This window comes from Rhea pennata, chromosome 3 (assembly GCF_028389875.1).
Source record: "Rhea pennata isolate bPtePen1 chromosome 3, bPtePen1.pri, whole genome shotgun sequence".
NCBI classification, from domain to species: Eukaryota; Metazoa; Chordata; class Aves; order Rheiformes; family Rheidae; genus Rhea; species Rhea pennata.
Window position 1 is genome coordinate 97519376 of NC_084665.1, and position 20847 is coordinate 97540222.

Below are 20847 nucleotides of genomic sequence, written 5' to 3' on the forward strand. Positions count from 1 at the left end.
TGCAACAATTCCATCATTACAGATCTCGATCCAAATTTCTTCAAATAGTTACAAATCGAAGGAGAGGCAATACTGTTTCAGATTGAACATTGAGATATAAGGATCCTACAGAAAAGGAGGTCACAAAAATAAACTCAAACTAATTCAGTTTGTATTTAAAAATACAGACAAATGATTGACATCTGTAAATATATCAGAGTGAACTGACTATATTACCCAGACCAAAAGTCATTCAAACTATAGGACAAAACCAATGAAAAAAAGGCAAAATAAAACAGTCAGAAACTGCTCAGAAAGAGGTTTATGCTGGAAATTACAATGTCTCTAATAACCAGAGGAGTAAGAATCTAGAATTATTCTCCAACAGGAACATCAGGAAAAAAACTAGTAGAGTTTTAAAAAGGAGCTTTATCAGTTTGATGTGATGACTTACAACAGCAGACATCTTGTTTTACACAGTTCAGAGAGTCATCCTGCTTCCAAAACCAGGAGACACACATGCTGAACTGGAAAGGCCTGCACGCACATGCTGCCGTACAAAGACAGAATACGAACACTTCTATACTCGACCTTTGGTTACACAAACTATGCTAAACAGAGCAGTAGCTCAGAAATCCCATGCTACCAAGTTTTTCCTATTTGTTGATTCAATCCACCATGCTCCTCTGGCAACACAAATATTACATTCAATCTCCACTAACTACAAAGATAGACAGTATACTAGAACTTACTCAAATTGAGAGACACTGCAATAGTCGTGCTACTACCTATGTCTTTTGACTTATTCTGGAAGCTCCCACTTTTTCCTGACATCAGTTTCTAAGGGAGCATATCTAGACCTAAAGGTTCAGCTTGAAACCAGAGAGGTAGCATCTTTCTCATAAAGGTGTCACCTTTTTCATTACATGAGCTTTCCACTTCTCTGAACCTGTTCTGTGAATTTACTGCTTTTTAAAGAATAAGCAGAAAAGAAACAAGTTAAGGGGAGCACCAGTAATTATACTGCCATGCTAAGCTTCTAAACCACCTTTGAGTAATCATTTGAATCAGAAGGCTAAGACAAGCAAAAGACTTTCTTCTCTTCAGAGTCCTTCCTATTAAAGTTAACACATTGCCATTTTCTACCTTCTTTCTCAATGATTTCAGAGAGAAAAGGAGGACACAGTTCAAGAGACTGCTTTTTTTGCTAAGTAATTAAAATACTCTCAGTGTTTTTCCAGACCTCTTAAACCTTCCTCAGTCCTCCTCCTCCCATGAAGAGTGAAATTACAACCTATTCTAAAAGAGGGACAGGCCCATATGTATTTATTACATATACTTCAGCTGCAACAGCTCAGTACCAGCTCCAGGTCAAAATCTAGAGAAAGGTTAACTTTAATAAGCTCTAGATGAAGACCAACAGTAACATAAAGACAGAGGCTAGCTAACTAAGTGTGCTATGTAACAGCATCTTACGCCTTTTTCTCCTAACCTCCTGCCCAATCCTACCTTTTTCATGTTCCACTTCCCAAAAATATCCATCTCGGAGCTGATACAAAGATACCCATCCTGCAGCAAGAAGAATTATATGCATCCCAAAGCAGGTAAGCATGAAATTCTGCTGTTACCTTACCTGAATGGACTCAGTTTGTTAAGAAATGAAACAAAACAAAAAGCCCAACAACAAAAAGCTGTCTTGCATTCTGATAAGGTTAAGAAGAAAAATATATTTTATTCTTGCTAAAATCTTTCTAAGACAAGTTCTTCTATAATGAAAAAAATGAGCTATCATTAAATCAACAGTGACTCATATTGTTCACTGTCTGTAAACACTGACACAGCCTCAGATTTGTCTAAAACAAACATCATTAGGGCTAAAAATTGACAGGTATTTTTACTGTAGTCTGTCAGAAGGTTTACAGAAAGCCAATATACCACAATGCTAGATGACCAATAATCTCTAACGCCTTAGAAATAAGCGACAAAGCATTATTTCCCACATAGTCATGGGTAAGGCGGGCCTTAGAAAGGAATCTGGGAACAACCAGGCTGTAGCAAAGGAAAGGGATGTTTAAAAGCCTTCTACAGAGACCCGGTGGAAGAAGAGAGGAAGTCAGGAAAGTGTCTTCTTTCACTGAGGAAGTACAGTACAGTAAGTAGAGGAAAAGAGCTGGTGGTGGAGTTCTCCACTGTCAAATTGATAAATTAATAAGATAACTGGGGCAGCAACATTTTAAAAAGCCTCAAGAGACGTGCCTGTATTATTTCACGCGAAAGGGATTACAGCAATTGAAATATGAAAGCATAAAGACCTGGATAAGAATATAAGCTACCCTCAAAATCTACCTAACTTCTCTCTTCTGCCATCAGACAATAAATATTTTATTAAAACTTACATTTTAGGCCAAATTATTTGAGCATTTTATTTTAAATCCTAGAAAATATCTGCCTTTCCAATAAAGAACAATTTTTCAAACCACTATAAAAACAGTCAATAGTACGTGAAGCCACACTACATGACACCATCTATTAAGGTCTTTCCAACATCAGCCATCCGCCACCACAGTATAGTTTGAAATAATACACTACCTACCCTCTTTGAAACAAATCCACATTGAAGAATTTGTGGAGCTCCACGGAGAATTCTACCATAGCCTGAACTTCACTCATGTTTATGAGGATGAAGAAGTCAAAACTTGTCAGCACCTTAGTTACTGAAAACAAACAGAAAACAAACTTTTTAGAAACATAAGTGCAGAATAACACCTATCTGGTCCCTCCAGGCCCTCTCTTGCCCCATCCCCACCCCTGTAACACAGTTTTTCACAGATTCCTTAGATATATATACCCTGGGATAAGCAAGAATGTAGCATGCACCCAGTGCTTAGCATGTGCCCACGGCTACTCACCATATTTGTAACATTTGACTCCTTTGCAACAAAGATACTAGGAAAGTATCACATCACCACCAGCACAATGCAATCCTGAAACTCCCTGATCCCTACCTGCCGCAGCTCTGCCCTGGCACCTTGCCAGGAGATGAAGCTGCACTGCCAGCAACAAGGGAAATAGCGTGGTCTCCTTTCAGCCCTGCTTGAAGCAGAATGACCACGCAGGTGGCACTGACTCAGCTCCGACACGAGGACAAGGACAGCTGAATTACCATGTGGTCCCACTGACCAGTTCAGGTAGGACTATCCAAGGAGAGATTGTAGAAGGATGGCAGCGGTTAAGGACGGAAACATGCCCATCCTTACCTAATTCTTGCTAAAGTAAAGTGTTAATTCTCACTGTCTTCTCTTTGCAGGCACAGGCTGGCACTTTGCTGCTGACTTTCAAATGCCTGCTGATACTTAAATTAAAATCCTACAGACTCTGGCTGAGTTATTCTGTTTTTCCTTCAACGGTATTAATTGGATTAATAAAATAAACTACTGTCTCCACAAACACTGTCTTCAAACTTCCAACTTCCTGCAAGTGCTGTCCGGATTGAGGAATAAACAAAACAAGCCCCGTCCCTCCCCAAACCGGATGATCCTTCATGCACATTAGTTCCTGTTCTGGGTCTAATGTAGAAGCAGTGAGCACAAAAGTTGAACTGGCCTGAGCTTGAAAGAGTTATGTTTTTTTCTTCTAAGAGTTTGAAAAAGCACTTGGAAGCTTGTGAAGCAGCAGGTGGTACTAGTGAGACAGAAAACAGAGTAGCTGGCAGAGAAAAATCACACCAAAACAAATTTTGGTCACCTGAAATAAAGCTATCTTTAGGGGCTACCCTCCAGCCTAACAAATAAGCTTACACGGCATCTAGGCCAAAGATAAGATGTACCTTGCTGTGCTCACTTTGGAGGAGCTGGCAGCTTTCAGGTCTAGCTAAACAGCATTGTAGTCCAGGTTTAGATTTTTTAACTATAAACAAGCAGTGAATTCTGACCTTGGTTTAACAGCCAACATGAGTACTCTGCAGGCACTTTACTAAAAACACAGCAAAAACGAGAAGCTAGTACTGCTGAAGCAATACGGGATAGGAAAACAGGAGTTCTGCTTCAGAAGCTGAGCTATCACAGTATGAAGAACTTGGATCAAGGGTCCTTTGTGCCAGACCAAAACCAGACAATCTAGATGACAGAGTTAATGCAGCTTGTCCAAAACCCCTAGGTTGATTAAAATTTAAATCACGGGGACTTTGCTAGACTAATTCAATGACACCACAAGTTTTGCCAGAGTATCTCATACTAAGACTCTCTCTAATATCCTACAGGGTTTTGAAACAACTCCTTCTTCCACTGCTCTCTCTCCAAGACTATTGCGTAGGAATGTTCTTATTGGTCTTCAAAGCCCAAATCGAGAAGCCCTGCTTTTTCCTGTGGCACCCTAGTTCTCCGGGGTTGCCATGTACGATTATGGGTTTCACCCACATGATGCAGCATGTCTTCTGCAAACAGCCAGGCCCACCAGTCATCAAGTACATAAGGGAATCTGATCTACCGTTGAGAGGAGATCCTAGACCTGCCACATCCCTGAGAAGAGGCTTCTGTGCAACAAACCTTGCAGGCAGCATATAACAACATATGATGAAACTGTCCAGTACCTCAGAAAGCACCTCACTGTGAAATACTCAGGAAGAGGCAAAAGTATTTAAGAAGGCCAAGGATGCCACAGGTCAGTCTTGACTGACTTGCATTTTGATGAAACTAACCACAGCCTCAAGAGATGAAGATACCACATCATCACATGCCTCTGACTCCCCAGTTCAACAAATGGCACTGTATGCATCTCTAACAGCTCACCTCCATCAAGAGAAGGGAAAAGTCCCCACTGTGCATGCATGAGCTAAGTACTTACACTGCAGTCACTCCCAAATGCTTCTGTTCCCTCAAGTCCCCAGGAGGAAACTCAGAACAATGTAGAACGGGTCCAGTTAGATAAATTTGAAAGCCCATTTTATGAATGAGACGTCAACAAAAGAAGCTGGCATGCGCCATATCCTGCATTACTTTCAAAAGGGCTGCCTGGTGAACTTGTGGGATATCTATCCTATTTAATACATCTCTAGCTCTGGCCACTCCCTTCCTACACCACTGAGCTGACCTGGCATCCTTTGCCACTAATAATTGCTCAGGCAGGCAACCAAGACCGAACACAGGTCCAGCAAGCAAATACCTGCACAGCAAGACACTGCATGTTTTAATCCAGTAACATACCCCTTGCTCAGTTACCAACAATAGTTGGAAAAGCGATACCCATGGCTTGCTCCACTATCAATTGCAAAAGCAACCTCAACAGAATTGCATATCCAGAAAGCAATGCTGCATGCTGCAGTAAGTACCTGACATTGCAGTCTATTAACTGACCCTCAAGGACTGCTTTTTCTTTGCCAACCATCAGCTAGTTGCAAGTACACCTTAATCTGGGTGAAGAGAAACATTGGGCTGACATAAAGCAGAAGCATATGAACCATCAGAGCCACTGGAAGAACAGCAGGTGTGTTGCCAGAGCAGCCAACAGATTCTGCAGTAAGCCCACACTACAGTAAGCCACTCGGTCCTTTTTCGCAAACTGAGGTTTGGCATTAAGTCTGCCCTCAGTGGTTCTTCCTCTTCTTGCTGATGGACAAACACATTTCACCCATATGTAGCTCTTGATTTGTGGCAGCACAAGGTTTCCAGCAGGTGGTTAGATTGTCAGTGATTGACTTTATATCAAAACACCAAGCGCAAGCAGGATCACCAAGAAGCGGTACTATAACTCTGCTAATCTCAGTAAATCTAGTATCACCCTAGGCAAAATAAAACAGGATGTCATCATGTATTTTCTCAAAACATTGAACTTTGATAGCACTAAACAGCCCCTTTGATCTCCTGGAGCCTAGAAGTTTTCTCTTTTGCAGTTGTTCATGATCATTTTCCAATTGCAGTATGACTGCTTGTGTCACTACTCACTGTTCTTCTCACGTGCCCACGGAGTCCATTGGACAGGCACATACCCAGAGATATGGGGGAGAAAAAAGCTATTTCAGATGTAGTCTATCAGTCTGCATACTTGAGTGTGGCTGCACAATGAAAACAGTCATTAAGGTCCTTGAAAAGTTGTATGGACAGTATCAAAGCCTTCCATAGTGGGTGGGGGTTAGGTCAGTCACCCTCTACTTGCTCTAGTCCTGTAGCAGCTTGGAAGCCAAATGCATTGGTGCCACCTACCACTACTACCACAACTGTCACAAGGAGACAGTTGAACATGGAAACAGAGTCAGCAGCATAAGGAATCCACTGCCAAAAATCCCATACTGCACTTGAGTCAAGTAACCCATGAGAAGCTCAGGGTCAGAAGTCAGAAAGGTGCAAGGCAGGTAGGACACACAGCTCAATGTCCAGGCCTCACAAGAAAACAAAGCCACTACCATGTGGTCAACTTGGCAAAGATCATGCATCTAACTTTGTTGAATAAGTTCAAAATATCTTTTATCAGAAGACACAGATGTCCAAGGATCCAGTATAAGCAAGAAACCTAAGCAGCAGAACTGCTAAAAGGGACAGTTGCACTGAGAGAGCCAGTACACACGACTAGTTTGTTTTCAGCTTTACGTTACATTCCTTGAAGTATAAAGTCTGGATCAGCTGTATCCTGCTTGAAGAGGGTAAGAGCAGGCTGCTCTTTCCCTGGAGAGAAACTAAGTACGTTTCAGGACACGAGGTTCTAGAAAGCTTTTCAGATTGTCGAGTGCTGTGGAAAAGAAGGAAGTCACAGCAAGAAGCCTGGAGCTCGCAATTCAAGCTGAGACTGCTGAAAAGAGCAAGGAACAGACACCCAGCTCAGGGTGACAGAAGGAAAAACATACAAAGAAACGAATAGGACTGAGCAGTTTTCTACAAGTCACTGAGCTAGCTGAAATAAAGTGAGACATACGGCAGCAGCAGAATTATTTATAAATTTTCCCTATTTCTGTTCTGTTTTGCCTAGTCATTTTGAGTTTTCTCCATTTAAAATATTTAGCATTCTAACTTCTATTCTACTGAAAACCTTCAGTTTTCTTTGTGCAATTCATATTAAAAGAAGGTCTATGCAGATGCATTTTAAGACCTCAGCTTGCTCCAGACTCTGTCCTCACCACCTTGCCAGGCTCCTGACTCGCAGCCTTACTGCTTTTGCGCTAGCATAAGCATTCGCATGGTCAGCACAGACAGCTTCATCAGGCACCGGAGCCAACCGAAAACTAACCATTCCAGCAAAGACCTTGTTAGTTCCCTTAGCCAGCCGAGCCCGTGCTCACACAACTGGCAGCAGCACTTAACAATACATCGACAGAAGAGACAAAAATCACCTCCTCTATGTCACTGTTGCTTTGAGTTCAAGCAAATTATGTATCCCTGAGACGCACAGTCTTCCTTTCACCTCCTCTAAACCAGTGTGTGCTCGTGCCACTTCTGTCAAAAATGTGGAAAAAATGAATGCTAACATGAGGCAGGCAGACAGGAGGAAGAAATCACCTTTCCTACAATAATTCTTTACATTCAGAAAAAAGAAAAAGAATAAAATAAGCACACACATTTCTAAGACTCTTAACATTTAACCATATTAAGTTTTATATTGATTTTTTTCAGCTCAGTTCATTTTTATGACAGTCACCAGGTTTATGGACTCAAAGCACTGTCAAAATCTTTCCAATCAGTGCAAAGAAACACAGGCTTTGAACTGCGTAACAGAAAGCCTCATATAGCAATTAAAATACTTCAAGGTAGAAACTCAAATCTGGACAACCTTTAATTTCTGTTAATCACACAAAGCTCAACTAAAAATATAAACCCATTTGAGGTATTTCTTTATACACATTACGTTCAAATTTACAGCTAACTTCCACTGACTGACTTCAATGACAATAAATCTCTGCAACTCATTTAAACCCTTAATAAGCTGATTGCTACATTTTAAAGCATACAATTAACATTCAGAAACAGAGATACTGAATGAACATTTGTCTGAAAGCTTCATTAAAAGCTCTCTCCATTTGAACAACAGAAGTTAATGCAGCATGTAAACATGCATCAGAAGCTCTGCTGATGATGGAGGAGAGCATCCCAACCCACTGCCTAGGACAAACGGGAGGTTTCCCTGCTCTTGGGTGCTACTTACATTCGCTCACCTTAGAACTTGCACAAATCAAAGCACTATCGCAAAATCCAATAACCCTTAAGCACTAAGACTGAACAGCTCCAGTAGTTAAAATGTCAGTTAAAGCCGCTTGGTCCTACATTGAGAACCCAAATTCTACTTTGCTTTACTCCTACCAGAGTGTATTTATGTGAACAGTTTCTTAAGAAGGAAAATCTCCCACGTGTCCTGGTCAGTCTGTGCTGTTCCCACACTAGCTTACCACTCCCTTATTTATCCAAACTAATACTTTCTGGAGCAACAATATAAAATGGATCACAGAAATATCAGATTCAAAAATCCCTCAAAAAGGAAAATGAAGTGTTTCTTGATTCTGTTTTTTCCTAAATAGATCATTTTAATGATACTTTACAGCAGCTGCATCAGTACACCTAAGAGGACAATGAAAAGACAGATGCAGATGTACAGAAACCTCCTAAAACAGCTTTATTCTCTGAGAAATGCTTGTGTATCAGTGCCATTAATCTAGCTAGCTGTATTGGAAATTGCAAGAGAAAGCTAAAAACAAAACCACAGTACATTCAAAGAATCTCTTACCTCTACTGGCATAATCTCCATTTTAGTATGTTAATTAACCAGTCTTCTAGTTCTTCATTATTGCTGTCAAAAACATACTGCTTGAACTAAAAAAAAAAAAAAAAAAAAAAAAAAAAGTTTTACTTAGAATAAGACCTCTAGAATTTTCAGTACTTATACTCCCTATTCTTTCCTTACGTTCCAACAACACATCCCATCATGTCCTTTCCAACAAACATACACACATCTTCTGCAAGCCAATTCGTCCTTAATTCCTGCACTGCTGTTTTCACCTCTTTACAAGTGCAGCAGTCCAACATTCATTAAAAAAAAAAAAAAAAACACTTTGTGGAGCCCATGCTTTGGAAAAGTTGATCTTCCGTGTTCTACCAAATCATGCCCATCTACACCCAGGAAGTGAAGCTAAAATCCAGTTCCCAAAAGAGCACTGCACCCCCAGCCACCTTGCAGCTTCCTTGATCTCCAAAGTGAATCTCAGCTCACTGGGAGCCACGTAAAGATGAGGAGGCAGCAGTAAATTCTGGCCTGAGTCATCAAACACAGCTCATACCCCACGCAGTTCCACATAGCTACCAGACAGGAGACAACTTGCAAGAACAGGCCACACGCAACTTTCCGGTAGATTTTCATGTCCCTTCTTTTCTTCAGGAGTCAAATACATTCTGGCTAAAATTCAGAAGACGAGTGCAAGAGCCCTAAGACCGAGAACTCACTTTCTTAGAGCAAACATTATAGCTAAGTCAAATAACCAAAACGTCTAATATTCTGAAACTCTCCTTGAAGCTTTTGCTAACCCATTATCTCAAAAAATATTTGTTAAGAACCCATCTAGCTTCATTGTATTCTTAAAAGGCCAGGTATTTAAAATAATGAAAAAATAACCATTGTCTCCTGTTTATTTAATATCCTTCAGCTTTCAGACACAGACAAACTAATTTTTATTTTTTCTTTCTTAAAGGAATGTTGCTTATGCTTTTTAAGACGGCTTCAGAGAAATACAAATGCAAAACCTATCACAGCTTGTGCAGAAAAACTGTGCAACCACATTGTTTTTGCCTTAGCTTCAGAGAAAAGAAAATAGAGAAAGTGTAGCATAAATAAATACAGTACCCAGAATTTTTCAAAATACTTACCACTTGTGCATATCATGTAATAGTACATCTTATGATACCACAAATTATCAATAACGCCTTAGGTAAAACTGTAATCCCACAAACCTCCCACTAAAATGCCACTGACTTTTATTCCATTTGTTTAATTATGCAGTACATGCTAGTTATACTAATGATACTAGTTCTCTCTAAAAAAGGACTGGGTTTTTTGTATATTCAGTCTATAACTGAATCCAGGTTGGATAGAATGAGAGAGAGATAGACAGAACAAAATACTAAGAGTAGTTAAAATTATTCTAGCCTTTAGTACTTTATATTCACTAAAATTTCAAAGCAAAACCAGAGAAGACGAAGAATGAAGATACCACAAGACGTTCCCCACCCTCAGTTTTCTTCTAGTTGCTCTTTTGACACCCTTCAGGTAATTGTTTTTTTCTTCCAGGTTCCTGCAGGAGCTTTGTACACCTCTCCACCTGACCTTCCTTTCTGTCCTCTTCTCCCTTTATACTGAAATCCAGTATCTACCAAGACAAACTCAGCTACCATCTCCACGCCGATGACTCACAGATCTGTACCCTCACCCACGGACTGCCTTTCATTCCCATTCCACCTTTAGCTGTTTCTTGGACACAGCCTTTATCTGAAACTCTGTGTGGCTAAAGGGAAGTACTTAACCTGACCTTCAAAGCTATTCTAATACCTACTCTCTGTCTGTGCACACAGTCTGACTGTAAACCTAGGCAGCATTCTTCATTTGATTTTGTCTAGGTTCTCACAGACTTTGGCAAGCCTATGCACAAGACCTGCCAATTTTTCTGCATGGGATCAGAAATATGTCCCATCTATCTATACAGCCAAACCTCATCCAAACTCATATCCTCTTTTGCTTTAATTACTGTTAGGCTGAAAAAAGCATAATTCACTGCATGTACTAGTTCAGCATGGTGCCACAAAGGACATTTTCCTAGCCTGTTATTTTGATCATTTCACCCCTCTTTTTACATCCTCCTCAGAGAGCACAGGCTACTGCATCCATCACAACCCACTTGTCTTCTTTTCAAATCCTTTTGCAGCTGTTCAGCACTTAGCATGATAGTGTCCTGCTGAAGACTAGAGCTTCCCGGAGCTACATATAAGCATGGACCCTCTGTAATTAAAAAGGAAAGGGGGAAGAAAAGAAATGCTAACTGAATTTTGATGTAAACATTATGATTTAAATCAAGGAAACCAAAAAGCCATTATGTCAAGTGTAGAGATCTTAGGATACCTTATTCAAATCTCATTTTCCCTATTTTGAAAAGGAAACATGACTACCACTCAGAAAAAGTCAACAGAAGAGACCACTCTACATCAGGATTTATTCATTTTATAGAAATTAAAATTCTGAAGAGTTTAAATATTCGTATGAATATCCACAGTTACTCAGCTAAAGTTAAATGGTGACCTAATTTTTACGGTTCACGCAAAACCCAACAATGAAAGTTTTCTTGCATGGTTCTCTAAGGATATTTCATTTCACAGGCAACCATTGTAAGATGTGATTCACCTTTTCTAACAAAGCTAAAACAGGATGCCTATGATACCTCAATGGGCCAGATAAAGAACGAGCTTAATCAAGTACTAAAATTCAAGCTTTCCTACATTTTGGCTTTAAATTTAGCAACATATCTGGTCCTTCATGAGCACGCTGATGAAAACAACATATTCACTAGTCTGAGCTGACAGCTTGATGAATCCCACTGAGTATGCAAGTCATTAGCATGTTGCACTGACTTCTTTTCTTCTATTCTATTCATAGATCATATGTGCGATACAACAATTCATCCTGCACTTTTATTAAGCTTATTCCCTTTTACCCTTAACATTGGTCTTTGTCTGACAGACGACATGGTATTTCTAGGCTTTTTCATTAAAAAGTTGAACATGAAAAGTTTGGTGAGCAGCACAGCTAGGCAAGCTTGCTTTCCCACAGCCGTGCTTGTCCCCCTTTGGTTCTCCCTTCCCACCACGACACCTCCAGATCTTTTCTGAAGCCTTGATGAGGCAAACCCCCACCTGTGCTGTGGGGACCACGATGCCCTGGCCAGCACCTGCAGAAGGGACCCGCTCACTGCTGCCTTTCGCCTCTCACTAAGGGTGCTAATTTCAGCATCTTTTCTGTTCAGCTCCCAATTTTGACTGAACACCGACTTTATCATCAGTGAGAACGTCTCCTCTTTCAGATTTGGCTAAATCAAGCAACAGCCTCATAATTTGCGGAGTATTTTATTTACTTTTTACAAACACTTCTCTTAAAAACAAAAAGCACATTTTAGAAGTAATGGTGAACAATTAAAGGACTTAGAAAGAACAGGCAAAACTTTGACATCAAGTCTGACCCAACAAAATACAACATTTCCCTAAGAAGTGGTGGCAGTCTGGGATGCATGCAATGATGTAGGCCAGGCCTCTGCCCTGCTTGGGTCCCGAGCCCTGGCTGAGGGAAAAGACTGAGCCCAGTACTGCCACCTTCCTCTCCTAAGCCCCGGGAGAGCGGGCAGCCTGAGTGGGCAGCTAATTCTCCCCTTCACCATCAAACCAATCTATTGAAAAGGGCAATACAGGCAGAAAAAAAAAAAAAAAAAAAAAAAAAAAAAAAGTGAAATTCTCACTCTAAATATGCAATTAAGAGTCTTCTTCAACTTTAAATAAAAGGCATATAATGATCTTACAATAAACTAAAAAATATGTAAATTGCAAGATGTAGTATTTTGTCTTAAAGAGTAAATTGCAGAACTTAATACATTTACCTTCTCATAATCTAGAGAATTCATAAGGATGCACCGGGTAGGAATTAAATACATTAGGAGAGTGAAGCTTACTAAAATAACTTGATTTTGTCCAGCTGAAAAGGTTCTTCATAAAATATTAACCGTTTATTTCAGTGTACTTAGAACTTATTTCATTCTGCTACTTACACAAAGCAAGAAATCAACGCTTGTTTGAATGCCATGTGCCACTCAATACCATCAAATGCAAACTAACTCCCATATGCACAAATGAATGTGGCATTAAAATGTCTGCAACTGCTTGTTAATATCATCACTTTGACATATTTAATGAGTTAGAACAGTGCCCAAAAAAGCCAGTTGTTGCAGTTTTCTCCCACCCCAAGAAAATTTACTCTTAAAAAAAAATAAAATAAAAGCTGTGATTTAAGAGAAAAAAAAAATAATTTAGCTGCATATGCTCAGTAAATTATGTCATAAAAGGTAGTAATTCCAAATTAGGCAATTTTGTAATAAAACAGAGCACAATTTACAGAGTTAAGCCACTGTTCTGATATCCGTTCTGAGGTCATGGCTTGACAAGACAGTAAATGCAGCTCAGATTTGACAGGTTGATTTTGTACTGTAAGGCTTTATGTCAAATAGTTCCTTCCCCCCGCCCCCCAAAAGGGCATTCAGTCAGCGCAAGTTATAAATTGCATATTCTTATTAATTTAAGAAACACGAGCGTTTGCCTGCCAGATCAAAGCTACATTTTGGGAAAATCTGATTGCAGAGAGACCTAGGCTCAGTAGTCACAAAACCACTTCCTTGGTAGTTCCAACACCGATATCATCTCTACTGATAGGCAGCAGGCGCCAGCATAGAAAACCAGTGATTCTGCTAAGATTGTTATGCAGATATAAGTTATTTAAGAAACAGATGGGAGTACAGTATCAAAGTCTAGTTTATTTTTCAACACCTAATGTTAATAAGCTAACACAAAGTCAGCTGATTCGGAGCTGGCTTCACAGGGCTATGTCTTTAAAAAACATAACCCCTCAATTTAACTGTTTTTGGATTACAGTTTGGCTTCCAGTTTCCTATCATTTTAATAAAAGAAACTGAGACAAGCATTGCAGCAAATAAATTCAGATTAAAAGTTTGATTCTTCAATTTTAAATGAGAAGAAAAAAAAGAAATCTAAAGACTAAATTGAAATCATTCTTTTCACCTCATAAATTTTGTCAACAGCCTTTATTCAGTATGAGGCAGAGGAATATCAGAGCTTACTTTATTCTTCCTTTTTAAAAATGATTTTCTAATCACGGGTCTTCTAAGATAGAAGCATTCTTTCTATCCAATTCTTGGGAATCTTATCTAAAAATATAAAATAAATATAAAATAAAATAAATATAAAATAAAATAAATATAAAATAAAATAAATATAAAATAAAATAAATATAAAATAAAATAAATATAAAATAAAATAAATATAAAATAAAAATAAAATAAAATAAAAATAAAATAAAATAAAAATAAAATAAAATAAAAATAAAATAAAATAAAAATAAAATAAAATAAAAATAAAATAAAAAAACTTTAGAGCTTTAGAGCCTCCTGTCCCACCTTCGCGCCCCGCAGCAGCAGTGCCCTCTGTGCCTCCCAGCAGAGGAGGAAAAAACACATAAACGGTGCGTATTAAGTACACCAATACAGCAACCCTATCAAACTTGAGTTGTGTTTTCCTCTTACAGCTTAACCGCCCCGTGCGCCTCGCACCTCTCCCTCCCCGTGTGCCATCTGACAGGGAGCTGCTAAAAAAACCCAACATGAATGTAGCTCGGCTTCAGAAATAACATATTCCAAATAAAACAAATCTAGTGATCAACTTCAATACCTTCAATGGGTACATCTGAAGGGTTACATCAAAACAAAGCAGCAAGTTGATTTCTGAATTAGCCTGAATCATCACCACTGCTATTCAAACAACTTTTGACAGTGTTTTATATGGAATGGTTTCTGCTCGTTCCTTTTTTCCTACGATTTACTTGTCACGTTCAGTCAGAAATTCATGTACTAACGTTTGCTGATCATTAAATCCTCTATATTCTGCTTTCAAATTTGCTGCAGCTAGAATAAGGAAAAACACTTATTAAATACAAAATAATACATATATACGGAAAAAAACCCAACAACAAAGAATCAAGTCATCAGAGGTTTTGCCTACCTTACAGACACATAGCTGGCTAGTTTTCCAACAACTCGACCCATTCAAACAGATCCTTATTACCTCCTCACCTGCCCGAGGAGAATAAACCACCCACTGACTATACTGACCGGCCTGTAAACTTATCTTTCCACCTAGGGTCCATCTAGCTTCCAGACATTTCACAAGTCGAAAGACGTACACACTTCTACTAAGGTTTCTAGTTGCAGATCGAAAACCAAGCCAAATATTTGTAGCACGCCAAGATTCAAAATAATTTTAGAGTAATTCAGTCTGCTTGGTATAAAAGAGGTCCTGTCTTCGCAATGTGCAAAGTAAAAGTAGCACCAGGTTAAATCTGATGGCACAGAGTTTCTGCCCAAAGATACAAGGATGTTCATTAGAAGAAGTCCAATCTGAACAGTACAGGCACAAGGCTGGAGACCTAAGCAAGTGCTGACTTCCACCTATCAGTCTGGTATTGACCTCAACCATTACAAGGTTACTTCTCTACACTCTTTTCACAGGTAAAACACATTTTTGATTATCTATGCCTCATTGTTTTGACACTTGAAATATCCTCAACACCTCAGATAGTTTGATTCAACTTATTTCACTGACCTGAAGGGTTTAAGGTCATAGATGCATAAAACTATAGGCTGCAAAATTATCTGATAGCTAGTATAATCTCAGAGGTTTTTAAAGCAGCAAAGCTTTAAAAAACTCCATGTATCCAAAGCTAGATGGGCCACATATAAATAGGTAGGCAAACCATACATACTGTAGATTAAAATGTCCAGATTTACAAGCACCTTTCCTACTTAAAGGTAGCAACGTTCACCTGCATTAGATAGATTTTTTTTTACATGGAAATATACAATCATCATGCAGAAAAAATGATCATGTGACACCTGAACTGACAACCCAGGAGAAACGTACAGGCTCTTGGAATAACGCTTCTTAAACCTGCAGAGAAGGAGATACTGTTATGTTTCCCTTTTACATTTTAATAGGAAGAAGACAGAAGATGCACTGCAAGGCATCTCGAGATCAAAATTCCAAGTCCTTAAAGGGAAACCCTCATCATCAACTCCAGAAACTCATCCAAAGCATAAAGAGAATTCAACTCATTTACTTTATAGCTAGAAAGCATGACAGCTCACCTAGCCTGACATCCTGTATAACACAGGTAAGGATCTACGCTCACTATGATCAGTAACATATACCAATGACAGATTCATGAAGTTAAAATAAGCAATAAAACAAGGTTGTGATTAGAGTAAACAGAGCTGGATCTTAGAAACAAGTTAATTTATTATTTCGAAATGTCAGAAGTCAAAGCTAAGGCCTCTTGCACCACTGATGAAAGCTGCAGATTTTTTTTTTAATCTGAGAGGGTTTTTTTTTTTCCTTTTTAAGCGTGGTTGGTGATTAATCTTACAAATAATATTCCGCAAACTATAAGTAAGGTGTTGGAGGAAATAAATTTAAACTTTTTAACTTAAAAATTAAAAATAGGAAAAATACATTTTCAATTTTCCTGATATAAGTCATGCAATTCAGAAAGGAGGAAATTTATTTTTAGCAAGAAATACTGATAAGGAAGACTACACATCTTGTTTCCAACAAAACTGTTGGCAAAATATAAAGTTTAAGATTCTTAGCACTGGAGCTGTTCCTGATCCCAAAACCTTTAAAGAAAACTGATAGAAAAGAAAAAAAAAAAAGTAAGAAGGTAGCATTGAAATCATCTAATGAAAAACAGAACTGATATCATTTCATTCTGCTTTACTTTACCATACCTCAATCTTTGTTCCGCCTCTAAACAGAGCGCTGAGAGGCTTCGCTCTGCTCCCTACGCCTCTGCCTGTTCTTTCCAAGAATAGCGCTATCCTAGGTTTCCTGCTTGAAGTAAACAGTTTGCTCACCTGACTTCTCCCTGACCCTGAAATAAGTAGCAAACTGATTTCCTCCCTTTCAGCCTTTTCTCTCGCGTACGCTTTGTTGTGTACCGCTCTGGCTACCACAAACATTCCACGTATTGTTCTCCGAGGAGGAGAATTTTGCAAGACGGACTTCTACAAACGCGAACTGCGCTGCATTACTCGCATACCGACTGCTTTTGCTAGAAACGAACGCATAAATATTTAACTGTGCTCATACTTCCACAATGACAGAAAGGCATAGTTTTCTATATACAATACGTTGAGATGTTTTCCATGAATGAAAGCGACCAAAACGTATTCAGTGAAATGTCTGAGTAGGCCAAAATACTTAACACAGTTGAAAGCACATATCTTGCTGCACAGAAAAGCATAAGGTGCATGAACATCAACAGAACGTAAGGCCATCCTTTATGTTTTTGCGCAGCTGTGGCAGGAAAACTCAGAAGTAGTATTTATTCAGAAACACAGTCTGACTGTAATAAGTTCACAGGAATATCAGAAGGTGGTTTTGAGTCTATTTGCCTAATCAAATCCAGTCTGTCAGTCCTGATCTTAAACAGCAAGATGCAAAGCCTTGTAGGTTCCTATACAATATCCTATATAAAAGGCTCTGGAGGAATTGCTTTATAATCAAACTTTTCATTAAAAAATAAATATTTTCCAAGCTTTTTGATTAGGAGGCAAAAGCGAGTGCAAGACTAAATAATTAACAATTCAACAAACTGTAAGTTGTGTTCAGAGTTTAACCAAAAAAAGAAATCAAATGTGCCTGTGCTCAGCACAAACACCCACTCCGGCCACGTGCATTTTGAGCCAATGGACTGTCAGAGCTAGCAGATCTGTAAGAGCAGGCTTGCAAAACTAACACCCATCACAAACAATTACTGGTCAACATGCAGATGCTGCTCATCTGCTCCATCAGGAAGACAATTAATGCACTAGGGAGACTGTATTTTTCCATAAGGAGTAAAGAGGGAAGGGGGGGGGGAACCCACACAACAAAAACACAACTCTCTAACACTGGTTAACTACAGAGCCTATTCTTCCAAGTCTACCTGATAGTCTTTAGGGATTGGGATTTGAAAAGGAACAAAAAGATTTCAAGACAGAGGACACAAAAGTGAAGAGGAATCATTTACCAGGCAAGGACGAGAAGCACTAGTCTATGCCAGTAACACCTTGAAACACTGAAACAAGGTCAACAGTAGCAAGAATCCACAACAATTTCTTATGATTATCAGATTAAGGCCTGTCTTTGATAACCATTTACTTCTTTACTGTTCAGGATAGGCTCTGGATCAAGAGATACACATAAACATCAGTTCTCTCAATATTCTATTAATAAACATTAGGGTATATAGATTGGGGCACACATCTAGGTTCTCCTAATAATAATAATACATGGGAAGAGTCAGAGCTCACACAGGGCTCCCCTGGCTTTAGCTCTAAGACACTGCCCCTCACAGTAATCTGCTTCACCCCTTTCCCAGAATTTGCTTCCCTTTCCACCTCCACAGCCAGTTAGACGGCTGCAAAATATATACCCTATCCTAATCACGTCAACTTTGTTTAAGTAGAGGAACTTGCACCAAAATATCAGATGGTAACTTGGTGAAAGTGAGGCACTGGCAGAGACATCCAGCTACACGGTGTTAACAACATCGTAAAACCACAATCAAGTCCGGCAGAATTTGTCAGAACCTTCCTTGGTGGTGAAGTGGCTAAAAAAAGTCAAGAATAAGTGCTGAAGATAGCAACAGATCTCAAATTTCACATCTCTCTGGGCCTGACAACTACATTCTACTAATTCTCCCACACAGGAGAAAACGCACAAAGTATCCCTAAAAAATCACGATTTGGAACCTGCGTATTTCCCAGGGAAACATGACCACTGGACTAGAGCGCCAGGTAACGGTTTCACCCTAGCCTTCCTTGAGCCCTTCCTCAACTCAAAACATAACTAAATTCTACAGCACCGACAAATGTGATTGAACCAACAATATGTTGGCTTGTCTGACAGATTTTGAAAATCACAGTTTTGAAGACAGATTTCAGTTGCTGCAGGCACTTTAGTATTACTGATTATATTCATGCCAAACCTTACCCAGGCCAGTCATCCTGACTGTAATTTGAAGTGAAGATAACAAATCAATTTTATTAATAGAGCAAGTGTAGATCTGAGAAGAAAACTAATATTTTCACGTCCTGTGTGAATCAGTTCTTACCAGTTTTAAAGAACTGTATTTCATATAAAGCAAATTTAAACCATTTCAAAGAATGAGTTCTACCTCATGTTCTGTTATTTTAATTGATTACTAAAGGAAAGCTGAAGAACTGACTTACACTACTTAAAAAAGGGGGGAAAAAAACGAGAGGCAGTAAAAGGAAAATAAGTTCGATCATCCAAAGGAAACGAAGATTAAGAGTTATAGCCACACTCTGACATTTCAAAGGCAGGTGCTCAGCCTGTGACCGGCACAGTCACACGGAAGAAATGGAGCAAGATGAGTCGTCTCTGCTCCATTTATCTGAAGTATTTGCAAGATACAACCACAGCCTGGTTTTATTGTTCACTTCTTACAAAATAGTATTTTCACTTTGAATGGGCAAAGAGTTGCTGAATGGAATAATAAAAGCTATGGGGAACTATTTAATTCACTCTTCCACAAACCAAGAACATCCTGAAACAGCCATAACGTTCCAGCAAAAGGGAACTTTACCGGATCAGGTTTGGGCTTTAGCAGCTTTAGCCTAAAGCAAGGGCCCGGCAGTTTTTCTTCACAAACAAAATATTAAGAAAGAGATATTTTCATGGAAGAGAATGTAATACAGTCCCTCTGAGAGCAACAAGGATCATGTCAATAACATTCCCTACTTCTTATCAGACCAGCAAATGAAAAGCAATGTGGATTTTTGCTCAGACTTTGCCCATGCGTAACACGATATTAAGCTCATAGGTTCACTCCCTTAAAAAACAAAGCAGAACCCAGTAAAACGAAAAAAAGGTATTTAGGGCCTGCCATCTGGTAAAAGGTAAGACTTCAAACAGAAGTTTGCTTACCTTTTAGCCAGGGAAACCCACTGCAGGAATGAGAAAGCAAAAGTGGGCTTATACCCATTTCTAATGTAAACAGGAGTGTAAATCAGTAGATTTTTTTAAAATCTCTCTTTGAAATGACGTGTTTGTAATGTACGATCCATGAAACAGAGCTTTCAAGTAAGTTCTACTGAAATTTGTTTAAAATAATCCGGGGGGAGGGGGGGGGGGACGTAGCAAGCTGGGAGCACCTTTACGCCGGCCGCGGCACTTTCTGCGAAGCGCCGATTCCTCCCCCGGCACTCACTGATCGCGCGAAGCCTGCGCCCCGCTGCTGTGCTCAGCGGCCGCCCGGCGAGGCGCCCGGCTCCCACCGCCGGCCGCGGGAGCTGCGCACCGAGTGCGCCGCTGAGCGACGCCCGCCGCCCCCGGGCCGCGGCAGCGCCCGCGCCGCTCCGCGCCCCTGCGCAGCGGCTCAACTTTCTGCCCTACCCGAAGAGAGGGTACCGCTCCCCCCCTCCCCCAATTCCTTCTTTTTTTTTCTTTTTTAGGGAGCTTTTCAGGCCCCGGGAGACCCCAGCACCGCCCGGGGGAAGCACAGCAGCGCCTGCAGCCGCTCCGCGGCTCCGCTCGGCCCCCTCGCCGAGGGGACGCGGCGGAAAATTATTTTTCTGACCTATTTTCAGCGCCGCCTCCGGACCGATAAACAATGAACAAGAGCCGCGAGACCCTCCGCGGGGAAGCAAACGCCAACAGCAGCAACAAACTTCCCGCCGCCGCCCCCCTCGCGAGCCCCCCGCGGCGCGCAGCGCGGCCCCGCACCCACCTGAGCCGCGCCGCGCCCCGCTCCGCTCGCCGCCGCGCAGGCCAGGCCGCGGCAGCCCCGCGATGGCGCAGCGCAGGCATCCGCCGCCGCCGCCGCCGGGGCGGCCCGCGTGGGGAGCCGCGGCCGCGCCGCTTCCTGCCGCGGCGCCGCCCGCTCAGGCCGCCGCCTCCTGCTGCCGCCGCATGCTCCGCGCCGCGCCGCGCTTCTGCGGCCCCGGCCCCGGCCCCGGCCCCGGCCCCGGCCCCGGCCCCGCCGCGCAGGAGTCGGCCGAGCTGCTGCGGCGGCTGC

At 40.7% G+C, this 20847-nt stretch overlaps 1 protein-coding gene across 6 annotated transcripts in view; it reads right to left on the reverse strand.

The window, feature by feature from the left end:
• Positions 1–20645, reverse strand: part of FAM135A (family with sequence similarity 135 member A) — an 80177-nt gene extending 59532 nt beyond the window's left edge. For 4 of the 6 annotated variants that reach the window (XM_062572857.1, XM_062572855.1, XM_062572862.1 and 1 more), the window contains exons 1-3: positions 20560–20645; positions 8683–8768; positions 2573–2693 (exon numbers count right to left, since the gene is read on the reverse strand). In XM_062572857.1, the coding sequence (XP_062428841.1) occupies positions 2573–2649 (77 nt within the window). In that variant the 5' untranslated portion in view covers positions 2650–2693; positions 8683–8768; positions 20560–20645. The remainder of the gene's footprint in view (positions 1–2572; positions 2694–8682; positions 8769–20559) is intronic. The other 2 variants (XM_062572858.1, XM_062572856.1) reach the window with 2 other exon arrangements.
• Positions 20646–20847: the final 202 nt, after the last annotated feature.